General features: G+C 31.0%; 1 protein-coding gene across 10 annotated transcripts in view; it reads right to left on the reverse strand.

The window, feature by feature from the left end:
- LOC145276941 (S phase cyclin A-associated protein in the endoplasmic reticulum-like) overlaps positions 1 to 20,000 on the reverse strand; it is a 559,542-nt gene that overhangs the window by 99,012 nt on the left and 440,530 nt on the right. For all 10 annotated transcript variants that reach the window (XM_080128440.1, XM_080128441.1, XM_080128445.1 and 7 more), the window contains one exon: positions 6,474 to 6,711. In XM_080128440.1, coding sequence (XP_079984566.1) covers positions 6,474 to 6,711 — 238 coding nt within the window. The remainder of the gene's footprint in view (positions 1 to 6,473; positions 6,712 to 20,000) is intronic.

Here is a 20,000-nt window from a genome sequence, read left to right on the forward strand (position 1 = left end):
CTTTAAGAAAATTCAGCAAACATCTCCTTGTGTCTTTCATGCATGAAAAGTTTTATTCATCTTAATTAAACAGATGAGGTGGCCGTTCATAAAATGTGAGGAGGTGAAACAGAAAATTCATAACAGACAAGCACGTATGAACCTCCCCACACGTTCATACAAAGACGTTCATTTTATTATTGAACACTAAACATATATATATATATATATATATATATATATATAAATATATATGCATGTGTGTATGTGGTGTATATATATATATATATATATATATATATATATATATATATAAATATATATGCATGTGTGTATGTGGTATATATATATATATATATATATATATATAAATAAATATGTGTATGTGGTATATATATATAAATATATATGCATGTGTGTATGTGGTATATATATATATATATATATATATATACATACATACATACATACATACACGCATTAGCAAGCCGCCCGGCATTGCCCGGTCGTAAAATATGCTTAAATATATTTTAATTTAATACAGATTTCATATTTATTATTATATTTAGTAATATATATAGTAATGATTTAAAAGTTTTTAAAAAATGACTCGTGTGTGACCACCAAGGATCAAAACCAAAATGTTTAGCTGCGATTTACTTTTTCCTTTGATGTTAATGCCTGAGCTATGAAGACATTTGCTGCAATGCTTAAAATTAAAACGAGAACCAATAGCTATAACGTTATGCATGCATATCTATAATGCTGTCGTTCGACCGCCATCTGGCAAACTTTTTTTTTTTTTTTTTTTTTTTTTTAAATTTTCATACTTTTGCACCAATTTTCCCTGGGTAAAACGTAAATATAAAGTTTTGCATGGGTTCGAATACCCTATATATTAAGTTTCCTGTTTGTAGACTAAAACTGACAGCAGTTTTATAGGCAAGTTTTAAAAAAAATATATACATAAATATATATAGAAAGAGGTTTGTGTTTACTATTATCTTTTTACGCAAGTATAAATCATGTAGAATATCTGCATGAATATAATTACACGTAATAGTTAACTAAAGATGATCATCCCATTAGAAAACCGAAAAAATTAATAGGCAATTAATTAAAATAAATGTTTAAAAGAATATGCAAATTAGCTAGATCTTTAGCAGATAAATGCAATTTTACGACCCATATACAACAAAGTTATAATTTCTTTGTAAATAAATAGAAAAAAGGGCTTTTAATATGAATATCAATACACACACAAAAAAAAAAAAAAAACATGTATAGGAGTATCAATATATGTATATGTCAAGGGTGTGAGTTCATATAGAAACATTGATTTAATTTGAATGAAATAAAATATAAATCAAGTGTGCTTGAAAGCAAAATCACAATGTAATATTAGGAAAATAAACAAATATTTTGCTTGTTTGAAATTTATAATGAATAAATTTCAAACAAGCAAAATATTTGTTTATTTTCCTAATATTACATTGTGATTTGGCTTTCAAGCACACTTGATGCATATTTTATTTCATTCAAATTAAATCAATGTTTCTATATTAACTCACACCTTTGATGCTATTCTCGCATTGCCTACGCACAGTTCAAACATTTCAAAATACAACCGCTAAAAACAACGCGCGGATCTTTACAGACATTTCTTTCCCCAACTTTACAACATGGCAAGAAAGAAAAGGAAAAAGGAAAAAAAAACATACTAAAGATTGAGTATATCTCTGAAATATATTTATATTATAAATTCCAAACAAGTAAAATATTTGTTTATTTTCCTAATATTACGTTGTGATTTGGCTTTCAAGCGCACTTGATGCGTATGTGTTTGTGTGTGTGTATATATAAACTGAAAATTTGGAAGTAAATTCAGTAAATTAAAAAAATAAGTTATTCGACAAAGAACACAAAAATTTTAAGGGTTTTTTTCCCCCTAACCACTGGATTTTCAATAAATGACTCCTCTCAAGTTTTTTTTTTAGCAAAATAATGTTTTGCTATTTAGCACATAGCTTGCCAGCTAATGTATATATATATATATATATATTCAGCAATAAGCCTAAACATGCGTTGGAATATTCTTTTTTAAACTTGACATTTTTTGGAATATTCTTTTTCTTGGCATTTTTTTATATTTATTTTTATATATTGGCATTTTTTTATATTTATTTTTATATATATATTCTGCTTGTTCTTTTCTTAGATCGTTTGTTACACTTTGAAAAAAAGCTGAATATAATTTAACTGCCAAGTTGCTTCAAAAAAGGCCAAATTTGGTTTTAAAAAGGACAATCTGCCAACCCTGGACAAGAATATGAGAGTACCCTCCCTTTGATGTAACTTTGTTTTTGAATATCATTGTAATAATATATGATCATCGTTGCAATAGTGTGAGAAGGAAACTTATAATTTCAACATGCATTTCTTCAGTGAAAAAAAAAAAAAAAGTCAATGAAACGTTACCATAAAAAAAGGAATATTTGAAAGAAACGGAGCAGGAAAAAAAACAAAAAAAAAAAAAAAAACATTGTCTGCCAAGAGGTGCTGGATTGAAGAAGTAAATTAAAAATTGTCTCTTACAATGTGATTTTATTATTTGTACTGAACTATGTAGCACAAGATTATTTTCTGAATATTTATGAGTACTTACTAATTAATCTCATTATTGTCAGTTCTATATCTAAAATGCAATGGGCACTATTTTCATAAAAATTTTAATAAACTCATACTTGCTGCATGTTATTGGGTTTTCTGTCCCAAAAACTGTTTTTTTTTTCACTACCCAGAAAAATATCAGCTTTATCAAAAGATATTTGTTGATTAAATATTTGTGAATTTCCACGAGTTCCACTAGTTTAATAATTTCACAACAATCGACAAACTATTTTTATTTATTTTTTGTTTTTTTTACAGGAATTATTTTTATTTATTGAAAGAAGAAAAAAAAAACGAACATGTCTTTAGAATCACTCTTCTCCTTTTAAACCAAAAATCGTAGTCTATCAACGCTCTCAGACTTCCTCCTGTAATTTCCATATATGAATGGACATTTCCTGTTTACTATTTTAGGAGAAAGGATAGACACTTCATCTTGAAGGCACCTCATTTGGCTACACATCTTTAAAATGACAATAAAAATAGCCAGAAGCAGAGGAAAATAAGAGTGTACAATAAAATTCTATGAGGAGACGGGGGGGGGGGGTAATTTCATGAACATTATTAGCTGAAGAAGAAAAAGAAGTATTTGGCCTTAGGTGAAGAGAAGTAATCTCCCTTGAATCGGTTGGTCGTATTTCAGTGCAGACCAACAAATATCAAGAAGGTAACCATTCGATCTCTGAGAATTGTTATTGTTGCAGATCGCTCAAGGCATCAAAAGGAGGCAGAGAAAAAGGGGGGGGGTAAAGAACTGGCAATCATTTATAACTTCTTTTCCCAAAGTTCTCTTTCACCTTCAAGACCAAGACGACCTGTGCATTCTGTCTGCTCCTCCTATTTTTCTTCTATTTACAAACAAGCAACAAAGTGAACACCAATTATGGTCAACACAAGCCGTTCATAAAAATAAAAAAAAAACAGAGAGAAATGATGGAACCAAGGAAGGCAGAAGCAAGAAAGAAATACAGAAACAAGCAAAACACTTGTTCGGAAAATAGAGATGAAAAGGGGGTGGGTTTCTGGGAAAACAACAACCTAATAGAAAAATGGCGGAATAAAAGGTGTCGGAGAATTTGATGGGCTTTAATTGGATAATAAGAGGGGGATTATGACTTTACCATATTTAGATGGCCAGCAGCAGAAATAAAGCAATACACTTTTCATTTCTCTCCCACCCATCCCTCCACTTCCAACAAGAGGCATTGAGAAATTGTTTAGACTCATTTCGAAATATTACAAAATTGCTGGCCAAACATGAACGACAAATGGCATAATGTACGTGAATAATAAACAAACTTTACGAAATATGAACAGGAATAATTAAGGGTAATCTAGTTTAGAGGCATCCATTTAATATCTCCATTTCCAACACGCATGTATAAAATTCGGAGTGAAGTTAAGAGATTTTCATTAGAGGGAAGAAAGTTGCCTTAAAGCCACCAATTACATTCTATTAGGCAAAATGGAGTTGCTGTTAGGAGGCGGGATAGGGTGCAATATGAATCAACAAAATAAATGGTTACTTAAAATATTTCTAAACAGTGAGAATAGTAATAAAAGCTATTCTCCAATAAGAAAAGGCTAGGATGATCTAAATGAATAAATGCAAAAGTTGGGCCAGTTTCTTGCATTAACCAGGGCTCTCCGGACAAACTTATCTTTAGTTGACCTTTGACAACTAAATATTTTCGTTTACTAGCCAAATAGAAAAGTTACTAGCCAAACCCACATGATTTTTAGAATATGACATCTTAGTTCTGTGATGAGTATGTACATCATAAAAATTTTTCATTCTGTCAGGTTATGTACGGCATAAAGATTTTTTTTTCATTTTTGGTATATTGTTTTATCATGGGAGAGTGGCGTTTAAAGTGTATTAAAACATTGAAAAGTTTACTTAAATCAAATAATTTTATGAATAGAGATTAAAACAACATTACTATAATAAAATTAGTTAAAATTTTATATCAATTTGGGATGCTTAGAGGGGACAGATTGATCTTTTTAAAAAATATGGTTTTAAGCAAAAACAACAGTACTTACTTGTCATCTTGAAAATAGTAATAATTATGAAAATTCATAGAGTAAAAAATTATTTATAGTTAAAAGTAATTTTTATGCAAAATTGGTTGAAATTGTATTTTCCCTACACCTTGAAGATTGCAAATATAGGGGACATAGTTATCTCCCTTTTTGCCACTTTAATGGCGACCAACATTTTAGCTTTTATAGTGATAGACTTTTTTTTTACTAAAAGCACAATAGCAATTGTTCTACTCTATGAATTTTTGTAATTTTTGGATATATTACTATTTTCAACATGACACATGACAACTAAGTACTGTTGTTTTTCCTTATAACCACATATTTAAAAAAAAAAAATCAATCTGTTGACTATCTTAACAAGCACCCAATTTGGTTTCAATTAATACTGGATAATCCCCCCCAAAAAAATGCTACCCATGGAATTTTTAATAAAATTCACAATCCAATCATATTTGGTACAAACAAACTTTAGTCTTGACAGCAACAAAGTCACTGTCGGACTAATTTGTATCATGTATATTCTTTGCTTTTTTATAACAAATAGCGCTTTTGTTTCTATGAGAAGCCAACCCTTGAAACATGATAATGTCATTGGCTGACATTATCATGATTCCGTCTGAAAGAGTTGATGGAATTGGTCGAATAGCAAACAAAGAACAATCTCTCTCATTTCCTACATGGAATCAAATAAAAAAAAAAAAAAACATCATTTTCAAACCAAGTTATTTTAAGGCACGAATCGAAACAGCCAGTGGAAGGCTGTTCACAAATACAAGAGAAATCAATCAGCTTTTTTTTTTTTGTTTTATTTTTAACACCATTTCACTTCAAACAAGGGATATTGCCACTTGAAACATAGAGAGCTACTATCTTGGAGCATCTCTAACCGGGGACTATGTGAGAAGTTGTGCAGCAAGATGCCTGTTCACATTTAATTTAAACTTCTGCAGGTTAGTAGCATCAGAGAAGCAGAAAACAGGAAGGGAATTCCAAAGTCTAGCCGTCCGAGAGAAGAAACTAGTAGAGTAAGAAAGCTTTCCGACATGTAGGGACTTCAACAGTGAAGGGGTGAGATTTTGTTGCTGGTTTGGTTAGTCGGAAGTATGTACGTCGGAGAGGCATAAATTTTTTATAAGTTCATCAGAGCACATTCGATTAAGGTACTAGGGATGCAACATTGTAGCGATGATGCAGAACCTATTGGATTTGAGACTCTTTTCTTTGGACCCCGTCTAAGAATGAGGGAGTAGTGATAGATGCATTAGCTCAGATGTGGAAACAATACTCTATGTATGGGCGAATTGTGGCTTTTTAAAGATATAGGATACTCTCTAGTAATCTAGTACTCTCTAGAGGGAGCGCACCTTCTTGGTAGCAACCTTTGCAATGCTTTCACAGTAACCATAATAAAATTTATACGGCATAATCATATTGACACACCGGTTCCCGCTGGATCACCGAAGTTAAGCAATGTTGAGCCTGGTCAGTACTAAATGGGTGACTATCTGGGACTTCCAGGTGCTGTATGTGCTCTCTGCTTATCTCGGCATTGTTTCCAGTCGTCCTGGTCTTCTCCTTGACACTGGACCCAAACAGTGTCGTTTCAGGAGAGTTGTGGTTAGGGATTGCACGACCCTTGCCTTATAATTACACACGCAACTGCCCCTACAGGGGTATCCTTTGTCTTTCGAGACTGAACGGAGGCATCGGTAATAAAATTTTAAAAATGCTTTCAAACCAACATGACCAAGAAGAGAGAGAAAAAAAAATCTTACCTGAAAAACTTGAAGATCAAGAGTGGCAATGTGGTTAAGCATCCGAAGGCCTGTAGAAATGACAGCTAAGGTATGAACCGGCAATACAGATGGTGGCATGTCCCCACGGCTCTGTGCTCCAGAGTGCAGCAACATACCATACAGCAAAGAGACAATTCCAACAAATTCTGTTACTTGGAATGTCGCCAAAAGCTGTGTCGGATCCTCACTTTTGCTGCTTCCGAAGACATTGTTGTTTCTGAAAATGGAAATATAATCATAAAAGCGAATGAAAACATTCAACATACTATAATCAAGGGCAATGAGTGTGTGTGTATATATATATATATATATATATATATATATATATATATATATATATATATATATACTTACATAATGTGTGTGTGTATGAAAAATGTTTCTTTTTTCAATTATATTTCACCTTTTATACCAATCCATTAATTCATGAAGCTCAATATAATTACAGAGCATATAGCAAATAAATGACAAAAGCCTATATTCCAAATTCCAAGATGTTTTTCATCTTATAATTTATTCCCTCCTCTAAGTATGCTGACATGCACAATTCTTGACAGCATGCTATGAAACAGGTGCTGCCAAGAATTGCGCATGTCAACATACTTAAAGAAATAAATTATAAGATGGAAAAATCTTGAAATTTGGAATATAAGCTTTTGCCATTTATTTGTTTTTACATATTTTATTTACCCCCTCTTCACGAGATTTGGTTTGGTTGTTTTGTTTTATGGCATATAAATCCTTTTTGGATTATTTAATGTTGCATCAAATAATTTTGGAAAATTTTTCATGCTTCAAGTTGTTTAAATCTTTAAATATTTATTCATGATGTTTGGTTTGGTTGTTTTGTAGACAATTGTTTTTTGACTTTGTAGAACATAGTTGAGTTCTACAAAGGGAAATAAAAAAAATATATAACATCAATGTTTGGTACATTAAAGTCAAGAAACCAATATCTTAAGACAGCCTGATATGGTAGCACCAGACCTTCAGAATGGTTCGATACATTTTACAGTGTGAGCTTAAAAAGGCAGCCAACTGACAGAACAAAAGCATGCTATCCTTGTGGATTTAATAAAAGGTTCTGTTCAAAATTTTGTGCAGATTCCAGAGTTTGACAGAAAAATTCTAGAGTTCAACATATTACACCTGAAAAAAGTTTGAGGTTACAGTGGTTGAAACATTGTGACCATAACACTCAAGATGAGAACAGGAGTCCGAATAATCCAAATAATATGAATATCAATCCATATAAAGTTAGATATGTGTATATCTATATCAATGTAAAGTTGAATTTTTCTGTTGCATTTACATCTATATATTAATACGATAGTGCGTGTTATTTTGTGTGCCACGCTTAAATCTTTTTTTTCTTCTGATTGTTGCTTAATTGTTATGACTTTCCATTTATGTAATAAATAATTTTACTAAATTCTTCATAAGTTTTGATTTCGATTATAGCTGAAGGAACTCATATATATATATATATATATATATACGCACACACATATTTTCATAAGTTTTGGTTTCAATTTAAGCTGATGCACCCAAATCATATAGATATTTTTTTTTTTTGAAATTACAACTTTATAATATATAAGAATCAATAAAAAAAAAAATTAACTCTATAATAATATATACGAAATCTGCATAAATTAAAATATATTTAAACATATCTTATGACCGAGCTATGACGGGTGTCCCTTACTAGCTTAGATAAATATTTTTGCAGTTTTAACAAAAGAGCCAGTATAATATCAGGGTGTCTCCATTTAAGCTGAACATCCACAGAATGCCAACATCAATATATTCGTATATGAAAAAGTCCTCTGTGGAATTTCCACAGGTCCTACTGGTTGATATTAAAAGGCTACTTTTTTCTGATTAAAAATGTTTCAAACAAACTCCTTAACATAGGCTGTTACATCATGTACATGCGAATGACTAAATAAAGGTTAATTAATTTGCATATTCTTTGAAAAAAAAAAAAAAAATGAACTTTAATTATTCACTTTTATGGTTTTTTATTAGAAAATTGGTTCATTTAACTATTACACTCACTTTTATTTTTGCATATTTTCTACATTGTGTATAATTGTGTAACATTTAGGATAATAAAGTTGTAGCATATGAACATATAATTATATAAAATAACCTTGGGTGCATGAAGAACGTCTCTAACAAACTCCTCTCCCAATTTTGCGACTACAAACTTGAAACTTTATATATAGGAACTTTGGACCTGTCAAACAATTTTGATTTGGTTTTTAGCTGATAAAATAGCCACTCAGGTGTCAAACTTGAAAAAGAAAAAAAACAGTTGACCTTGGCAAGAGTAAGCCAATAAAATCTATTACTTCTGCACATGCAAAAATATACCTTCATAGGTTGCAGTCGCTCAACTTTTAACGTTTCTTATTTATCTGTTGATAGCTGAAGCAGTAGCGATTTAAGGCTGAAGTGCTAAATGTTTTGGTTTTGATTCTAGCTGATGGCAACAGAGTTATTTTATTTTTTTAAACATTTATAATCATTACTATAATATTCAATAGATAACTGGTTCTGTATAATAAATACAAAATCTGCATGAATTAAAATATCATATTTAAGCATATTTTATGACTGGGCATGCCGGGGGTGAGGGCACTACTATCTATTGGATACAACATAATAATCAATACAGGATTGATTATTAGAATAAAGATCTGCATGAATTAAAATAAGATATTTAAGAACTGCACACCTGTGGAACTCTTCCTTTTGCCTGCTTTCCAGCTGACTATAATGTGATCATTTTCAAGTCCAACATAAACAAGTTCTTGATGAGCCATCCCACTTAAGTAATCCAATTTACCAAATTTCCACTACTAACAATTATTACGACATTGTCCTATTGACCACTGTACGCTTATTAACCCTTATCCTCGAGTGGCCTCTGGGCCTTGATAAGTGGTCACTCCTTTGTACAAAAAAAAAAAATTATGTATTTTATGATCAGACAATAGTGTTTATATATTTGTATGAATTCACTCCTAGACCTCAAGATGACTGTCACTTAGAAATGATTATTACTTAGCACATAAGTTCATTTAAACAAACATTGTTTAAAATAAGAGAAAGCTTCTGTTTAATTATACCTTTTTGTTTTTGATTTTTCTTATTCTTTTATATGTGAAAATCAAAGAAAGATTAATGTAAGTTCCATAGAGGTGTCACAAACGTTTTCAGTTCTACGTGGAATCATCATCGCATAAGTAAAGCAAATGAACAAGACGACTAGAGAAGAAAAAAAAGGAAGACTGACGAAAAGAGGAATCTCAATAGCAACTGCGAGCAAGGAGGTTGTGTATTTGTAGACATATGGCAGAGTGTTGGAGAGAAAACCATAATGCTCTAAATCTTGCGTGTCAGAATTAATTTTGGTCACTGGATAAGAGTAGTATCATATACCAAGTATTTTTAAATATGACTAGTTTGATAAGCAATAATATTGATTGTAGATTGAATGTTTATGTCGATAACTTCAAGTATTTTTTAACTTTTTAAAATGTTTCAGAGGGTATTATTTTTGTGGCTTGAACATATTAATACTTGAACAAAAATTCTGAAATTTGAAATTATAGATTTTATTGGATCAAGAATCATGAATCTGAACAAAAAAAGTGAATTCATTTAAAAACCTGAAATTTTGAAATCTGACATATCTGTCACCTTGGGCTATAATCTTCCTGATTAGGATTGTGCCATATATAGCACGGGCGGCCCTAGAGAGTTAAATCAGAGGGCGGACAGTTGAGTTTTTGTAAATGTTGATGTAATGGAGCCGATTGCACTTGTAGTAGGGAGCAGCAGCCATATACCAAATATGCAAATGATCAAGCCAGTGCGCGAAATGACGTCACAGCAGAGGAAGAGAAGAGAGAGAAAAAAAAAAAATTTTGTGCCAGGAGAGATGAACGTTTGGTCTGTGGTAGCAAGAAACTTAACTACATCGCAGATGTGATAAACTAAGCAACTTTTAAAATGAGAGGTATGCGTTATTTTGAACGAACCATTTTAACTGAAAAAGCCGAGTAGAATTTTTTTTTTTTTTTTTCCTTTGGAACTGTCTCCATTAAAACGTGTGGGTCTGAGTGTAACATCTAATGACACCGGGCAAGATTAACGACTATACTGATAAATTGAGCTAGAATTTACAAGATGCAGAGTGAGCGAGATAAGATAGTGGGTGTAAAACTAATTACACCTATCCCATTTGAGAGTTCTTGATAAGGTGCAGAAATGTATCGACAATATGATCGGCCCATCCATTTCTGCTTCTCTGCATCCTATTCTCTTACAGAGGTGCTGTCATTAGTCTCAGTCTTTTCTATAAATACTATAATGGCATGTGTTCTTTAGAACTGCCTGATCTATTCATTTTTTCCTTTGTTCCAGCTCATTTGATTAGTTGGCTTATTGGCTCACATCGATTCGCGTTTTTGATACTTCATTGTAATTCAGATTCCTATTCCTGTAGCTCCTTTTGTAAGAACTGCAAACTTGTGGAACTCTCTTCCTGCTGATTGTTTTCCTCCTACCTACAGGCTTGATCTTTTTCAGATTAGGACAAATAGGCATCTTCTGTCTTTGTGATAATCATTTTTCATTCTTGTTAGCACTTTACATCAAGTGGTTTCACACTTTGTCTGGGTCAATTTTTATTAATAAATAAATAAATAAAACTAAAAAATAAAATGAATAAATAACCTAAAGAGTTGAGATGCCACAAAACAAGAGGACCAAAACAAGTATATTCTAAATTTTATTTTCCATAAGATTCAGTTTTTGTTGCTAATTTTATTTTTCTTGTAATTTTTTTTTTTTTTTTTATCTTTCATCTTGCGATGAATGTTTCTGCAATTCTATGTTTGGATCTACTTTGCTTTTGTTTTCATCGAGTTCACACTTGTCATTTTTCTTTTCATCTTTTCTGAGAGACATTTTTATATAAAAAGCAAAAAAAAAAAAAAAAATTTTTTTCAATTTCTCCTTTGTCTATATTTTTGTTTATTTTAGTTTTCATTGATTTTTTTGATTTTTTTTATTTTCATCCCATCCTTTTGTTTCAAGAAAATATCTCCACTATGCTAACATATTTCTTATTTATATGTTTTTTTTTATTATCTGCGATAAACCTTCTTATATAAGTTCAAGAAAAGTCAACCCGCTTCATGGTCTGCAGGGGTAAAGATTTATTCTTCGATTGGGAAAAAAAAAAACGGTTTGTTTCTATCCTTTTCTTTAATCAAACTGCTTCAACACAGAATGATGCGGTGTCAAATATTTCTTATTTCAGAGGAGACTTGATTAAATTATATATATATATATATATATATATATATATATATATATAATACTGATAAAAAATTATTATTTTTTTTTTTTTTTTTTTTTACAATAAAAAACACACAAAAATAAATATTTTCTGTGATGTTGGGTGGAGGAGATATTATATTTAATAATACATACACTCCAATATGTTGAATTATTTGTTTTAGTTTTGAAAAGAAATAAAAAAGAGAAAAAATCTCCTGTGATTTCCAACGGTGCAGATTTAGTTGGAAATAGCTAGTGTTTCTGTTCTTCGGTCACATCTCAACCAGAAATTATATTTCGGTTCCTGGGTCACGCTTCTGCTGGAGGTGGTGTTTCTGCACCTCGGTCATGCTTCAACCATCATTTTCGTGCCTCAGTCACATTTCAGCCAGCGTTTCCACACCTCGGTCACACTTCAGCTGGAGGTGGCATTTTCGCACCTTGGTCATTCATGCTTCAGCGGGCGTTTCCGTACCTCAGTCACACTTCAGTCTGAAAGCAGCGTTTCCGCAACCTGATCTCACTCAAGCTGGTTCCATGAATAGTGATTATGGAGAGGCACTCATAAAGCTAAGTCAATGAAGGAAATGTTTTGTAAAACAAAATAACCTAAACAACCAATCTCAACAATATAAAAAGTTTTTTTCCGATTTGCAGGGAAATAATATTTATTAAATATTAATTTATTAGACATTTACTTTTTTTCAAAACTAATATGTAAATATTAGGAAGTTTCATTGAACTCATGTTCTCTTGGCAAACCAAGAGAAGATTCAAGGCGTTTCCACATATAGTGACAATGAAGAGTCGCTTGTAAAGCAAAGTCAATTCTCAATGTGGTGTCATTAGCAGATCAAGGCTGTCGAGAAAGTCCTACGTGGGTCACAAATTTGTTGAGATGGACATATTTGGTCACTTCCTGTTCCTCTGCTACATGTTCCAAGTTTATCACCGATTATATCACTGATGAGAAACATAATTTGAATTATACCGATAAAAAGTTATTAATTATCAATCCACGTTCAAAAAGTTCTGAAACATATTTACTCATTATTCAGACTACTGTTCTAATTTTCCGTGTTATTCATACAATGTTTCGGTCGATGTAACCTCCGACCTTCTTTAGGCATACCTTGTCGAATTCAGGAATCTGCACTGAAATCTGAACGGAACCCTTTATTTAATCTACAGGGGTAGCATTCTTTTGTTCCATCAGTCATAAATAGGTAGAAATCTTAAATAATTCGCAATTGTATTATAAATCTCACCTATCTATTTAAATGTATGGATGTACATATGTTTGTATGCTCGCCTAAAGCTTTCGACAGAGGCGACGGATCTTCACAAGATCGGTATCGTTTTGAAGCTCGACCTTTTGGATGACAAATATCGAAAAATTGGCAAGACATTAATTCTTTCACCCTCAAATGGGCACTTTTCTTTATGGAGGGGGTCGTTTTTTTTGCTGATATTTCCAAAAGTCATCCCCTCTTTTTGATTGACTAGCCTTAATTTAAACCTTTGTCACTTCTAATTTGGTGATGGACACAACAGCAAAGACATCACGTTTTGTTTTTTTCTTCACATTCTTTTCCTCCTTCGCGGTACGGGTTTGAGCCTGCCTGCCGACTACTTTTTTTCTTCTTTTGCTGAACACACACCTCCAAACACCCAGGCAACCAGTCTTAAATAATTCGCAATTGCATTTTGAATGTTGCCTGTACTGAGAATTAAACATTCAACCTCCAGGAGAGTATAACTTACAATTGAATATTACCAAGTACTTTATCCACTACGCCACGGATACATGAATTAAATAAAGGGTTCCATTCAAATTCTGTGCAGATTCCAGATTTTGAAAAGATACACCTGAAGAAGGTCGGAGGTGACATTGCCCGAAAACTTGTGTGAATAACACCCAAGATGAGAAGTATAATTTAAATAATCCAAACAATATGAATTATCAATCCTCATCTCAAAAATTCAGAAACATTTTTACCTATTATCTTCTATCTTTAAAATTTCAGTCAGAAACCAGTAAATTAATGGAAAATACTTGCAAACTCCATTTTTATTAGCTTTATTACTTGCTAACCATGCAAATATTTGATACAATCTACATAATTGCAGCAAAAAAAAAAAAAAAACGTCTGAAGCTATATCAGTTAAGATGTGAAAATAATAACCAACGTACAAATAACACATCATTCAAATCAATAAACACAAAAGTTCTTTTTTTTTTTTTCATTATCATTCCTATATTACCATCAAAACAGCTTTTTAATAATATTTGGAAATACAATATATACAGAATTAACCAAAAAACACAACTATTTTACTATTTAATTAGCATAATTATTTTGTAAACAGTTCAAAATAAATTAATGTTTGATGTTATTTATTTGTAACTAGCAGGGAGGAGGGGTCTTGCCAGTCATAAAATATGACTAAATATATTTTAATTCATGCAGATTTTGTATTTATTATGACATTATCTATCGAATATTATAAAGAACGGATTTCAAAAGCTTTTTAAAAAATGCCCATTAGAATCGAAACCAACAAATTTAGCTTTCCAGCCGCATTCCCTACCATTTGAACTAACCTGACAGATAAGATTTAAAATTAAACTAATTCTAGCTAAAGATTGAATTGGTGCATGCATAAAACTAATAAAAAATATGTGGGCAAGTTGAAATGCACATTTTGCATTTCAACTTAACATAGTTCTATACATTTAATTCACACATCCAAACAAAGATTTTACTCGTTATGAACCATCTTTGTTTTATGATTACTATGTCTTGTTAATTTCAGTGTTATGTGACCAGTAGTTTAAGAGTTTATCAGTTAAGCAAACACATACATACGTACATTTGTTTTATTTAGATTTTATTGTCATATATATATATATATACACACACAATAGTTTAGTGTATTAACAGTAATTATTTAAAATAATTTAATAAAAAAAAACAAAGGGTAAATTACTAAAATCTCTCTCTTTCCCCCATTTTCTTATTTACTATGTTTAAATTTAATACTAACTGGATGCCAGGCATTGCCTGGCCATACAATTTGCTTAAACATGTTTAAATTTATGCAAATTGAATAAGTATTATTATAAAATCAATCCTCTACTGAATATTATATATTACGAGGAATAATTTACCTGGTGAACTAATTTGGAATAATGATAATGTCATTCATCAAATTCCGTTGTTTACAATATCAAGTCAGCTGATATTTGGGCTTGATGAAGAATGCCCTGTCACTTCTGACTAATGTTTAATTTTAAAATATGCAAACGATTTTAAATGGTACCTTCTTTTATCATAAATTGAACTCATTAATAAAAAAAAAAAATTAAAATAATATAGTGAGGTAAGCCAGGTTTGAACAGGGAATCATTCGATCTGTAGTCAAATGCTCTACCACCAAGCTATATCTCCAGATGACAATAAATCTGTTTTTTTAAAGAATAAATGATTTGCTGAGATTTTATTATCTCTCCTGGCTGGTGTAATGCAAAATATTCCCCTGTAAAAATCCTCTTTTATCTATAAGAGAGAAAAACTACTTTTTAAGATCAAATTTTTTTTCTATACTTATCGGAGGAATTTTTTACAAAAAGATATCTAACATTGCCAGACATATAAATTACCTTTGTGTGAAATTTGCAAGGGGTAGGCTCAGTTTTATTTATAGTTATGTCTCGGAAGTAGAGTGAAAAGCACATCTTATTTTTCTTTTATTAATATTATTTTTTTCCTTGTACACATTTTTGTGAATTATTCCATGGATTTCTGCCTTTGGATTATTATGGACCATCTTCTTCCAATTACGGAATTTCTTTGAATTTTACTTGTGCAAATGGAAATTCTTTTAACTTTCTTGAAGTTTTACATTTGGATTTTACCGTCACTGGATTTTTTATCTTCCACCAGACTATCCATTCATGTGTAATCACCTTTTTATTCACCATATTTCCTCTGCTTAACTTATTTTGTTTTCAAGTAAGATCTTTGACTTACTTGTTGTTTCATCAAATACTTCTGCATGCAAAATCCGATCCTGCATTTTGCTAATTCCTACCCTCTGATGAGAAGGAGAGTATTTCTTCGAAACTCCACGGATTAAGGACTATCCATTTATCTAGTGTTTCCTTTTCAGATTAAATATGTTTTTAACTCATTTCAAAATGTTTTTTAACATATTTTATTAACTGTTTGCTCATATATATATATATATATATATATATATATATATATATGTGTGTGTGTGTGTGTGTCAGAACATGTTGAGGGTATTGTAAGTTCATAAATGTACGTTCGATATATTCAAATTCTTCCTTGATGTATTCTTCACTGCATATTCTCAGATATTCCCCAAGAAAAAATCCTATTAGAATACCTCTTTTCTCTTTATCATCGTGATGAGAATAAAAATGTATGTAATCATTTTTATTCGTTACTTTCCGATGGATTTGTAAACTTAGATGATCATTGTTATTTATGATACTGATGTCCAGAAAAGTTATGGAGTTGTTCTTTTCTCTTTCATACGTATAGTTAATAGTGGGTTCAATCTTATTTAATTTATCAGTGATATTCTCTATTTTGGAAGATATAGGGAGAAAAATTAAAATCTCATCTACGTAGTGGTAGTAGGAAGTGCCCTTGGGCAATTTATATTTATTACTATTATATAATTTTTTTGTGTTTATTGATATTCATATAAATGTCCCATTTTTTAAATTTATTTTAAAAGAACATACAACTTTGTTATATATGGTTGTGGTATATATATATTGAAACTGAAAGTATGGACTGACATTTTTTAAAGGAAGATATTCATTGAGGAAAGAAAAGTTGTCTACCTCTCATATCCATGAATCGTTGAAAAGTATGGAAACAGTCGAATTAAGACGAGACAAAATGTAATGAGAGAGAAAAGAGGAAAAGAGAAAGGAAGAAATAAAGCTAAATGGGGGAAAAAATATGGATGTAAAGTTCTTGCAATTTGGCCTTTTCTTATAAAAAAAATTTTCAAGCAGAATTTAGCTAATAATAATAATAATAATAGAAGAGTCAAGGAGAATCGAAGGACTGAGTAGAGAAAGCACTAAGCAGACCTCCACTGGACGAGTACAAAGTGTACTGGGAACTTGACAAGGTTTATTGCCACCCAAATTCCAGTGAAAACCAATGGTCGTTGCCAGTGAAAAGTCAATGGTAACCAGCTGTTGGGATAATGCAAAATAATTTGCAAAGGTTATCAAATGAAGTAGAGTATTGGAAATCTGGAGAGATTCGTTGTCAATCTGAATCTAGTGAACACCATCGGTTATTATCAGTGAGTAATGACTATGAAAACTCCTAGTGAAGAGGAGGAATAACAAGAAAAGAAAGCAAATAAGAAAAAGATGAAGGAAAAAAAAAATGGAACTGTCTATCCATGAAACAATTCTGCAGAACTGCTTCCCAGTTGACTATAATGTGGCCGTTTTCAAATCTATAAATAAATGTATGTAAATATATTCTTGTTGAGTTATCCTCTTAAATAACAAAACCTTACCAAAGTTCCACTCTTACTAATAAAGGCGTGTCTATCCAATACTCATTAACACTTATTCTCGAGTGGTCCTTGGGCCTAGATAAGTGGTGCCCCTCCCTAGTAAAAAAAAAAAATGAATGAATAAAAAAGAGAAAAGGGAAAGGAAAACGGAAAAGAAAAATGAAAAAAGGGATTAAAAAGGAACATAAAAGGAAAAAGAAAAAGAAAAAAATATAAAGAAAAACGAATAAAACGAAAAGAAAAGAAAAAATAGAAAATGAAAAGAAAAAAATGAAAAGAAAAAAATGAAAAGAAAAAAATGAAAAGAAAAAAATGAAAAGAAAAAAATGAAAAGAAAAAAATGAAAAGAAAAAAATGAAAAGAAAAAAATGAAAAGAAAAAAATGAAAAGAAAAAAATGAAAAGAAAAAAATGAAAAGAAAAAAAATGAAAAGAAAAAAAATGAAAAAAAAAATGAAAAGAAAAAAAATGAAAAGAAAAAAAATGAAAAGAAAAAAAATGAAAAGAAAAAAATGAAAAGAAAAAATGAAAAGAAAAAAAATGAAAAGTAAAAAAATGAAAAGTAAAAAAATGAAAAGTAAAAAAATGAAAAAATGAAAAGAAAAATGAAAAGAAAAAAAATGAAAAGAAAAAAATGAAAAGAAAAGAATGAAAAAAGAATGAAAAGAAAAGAATGAAAAAAGAATGAAAAGAAATGAAAAAAGAATGAAAAGAAAAGAATGAAAAAAGAATGAAAAAAAAAGAATGAAAAAAGAATGAAAAGAAAAGAATGAAAAAAGAATCAAAAAAGAATGAAAAGAAAAGAATGAAAAAAGAATGAAAAAAGAATGAAAAGAAAAGAATGAAAAAAGAATGAAAAGAAAAGAATGAAAAAAGAATGAAAAGAAAAGAATGAAAAAAGAATGAAAAGAAATGAAAAAAGAATGAAAAGAAAAGAATGAAAAAAGAATGAAAAGAAAAGAATGAAAAAAGAATGAAAAGAAAAGAATGAAAAAAGAATGAAAAGAAAAGAATGAAAAAAGAATGAAAAGAAAAGAATGAAAAAAGAAAAAAGAATGAAAAGAAAAAAGAATGAAAAGAAAAAAGAATGAAAAGAAAAATGAAAAGAAAAAAAGAATGAAAAGAAAAAAAGAATGAAAAGAAAAAAGAATGAAAAGAAAAAAGAATGAAAATGAAAAGAAAAAAAAGTAATAGAGAAAAGAAGGCTCTGTAACTAATTCAATCAAAAGTTAAAGATGCAACAAACACCAAGTCACAAATATGAAGTAAACCATGAAAAGAAAATCATAAGATGTTGAAGTAGCCATCATAAATATTTTGTTTTTCTAGATTTTTACTCCATTATCACACACTAATCATCATCAGCAGCAACATCAGCAATTATAGTATCCACTACTGGAACAGCATCAACCTCCTTCCACTTCCCTTTCCCTTCACACCTCAACCAATTACAAATAAACAAAGCCCTAGCTCTATTCAACCTCCCCATCCCCAGCCCCAGCCCTCTCCTTGCTTGCTGTCTCATCAGTGAGTGGCTGTCACTTCCAACTCAAGCAGACACCATCACAGCCACCTTTCTCCTTTACAAGTCTCTAAGGAGTAATCAGAAGGCCATTTACACAAAACCATTTGTTCAGCCTCTACCTGATGACAGCCATAGGTTGGGTAACAACAACAGACTGGCATTGGAGAAGGACACTGAAGGTGTTTGAGAGAAAAGGGAAAGAGGACCGGGGGGAGGGGGTCTCCATCAAACAAGTCCCATATAAATAGTAATTACATATGCTAGTTTTCCACAATGCACGCATCCCCCCCCCCCTACCACAAGAGGAAAAAGATTTTACCAATCAAATTTTAATAAGGTCATTATTGAACAGGAGCTCTAGATACAGAAGATTAGGTACTTCACAAAACATGACCCAGGAGACATCAGAATGTCACTCAGTTTCGAAAGCCTAATGCATTTTTCACGGCTACAGAGCGAAAGTTATCACTGGCTGTTCCCATCGAAAGCGGAGGCAAACTGTAAAGAGCACAATAAAATGATTGGGCTACAAACAGCAGCAACTCGCTTTCTGAATGAATTGGGGAGGGATTTCACAGCTTTGTCTTTTGTCTCGCACCTGAGGAGTGAACGGAAAACCTTTAATAGAAAAAAAAAAAAAAAAAATGGTAGCAACTTTCCATTCAATCACTAATGACACACCTCGGAAGATCTAGCAACTTTTACATTCAATTTTATCAAAATAATCAAATGATGGAAATTGCTGTGCATACATGCATTTATTTATAATTAGCAAGCCTCCCGGCATTGCCCAGTCGTAAAATATGCTTAAATATATTTGAATTTATGCAGACTTTGTATTATTATATAGTCGATTCTCTATTAATTATTATATTGCACTCAATATATAAGTGATTTTAAAAGTAAAAAAATAAAAAAAAATAGCATGGTGTAGGGGGCTACTATCAGGGGCAACAACTACTGGGGTACTATGTAGGGATTTGGGCAGCAAGATGTCGGTTCACGTTACACTTGAACTTCTGCATGTCAGTACTGTGTGGAAAGCAG

This window comes from Euprymna scolopes, chromosome 5 (assembly GCF_053919585.1).
Source record: "Euprymna scolopes isolate OS-2025 chromosome 5, ASM5391958v1, whole genome shotgun sequence".
Lineage (NCBI taxonomy): Eukaryota > Metazoa > Mollusca > Cephalopoda > Sepiida > Sepiolidae > Euprymna > Euprymna scolopes.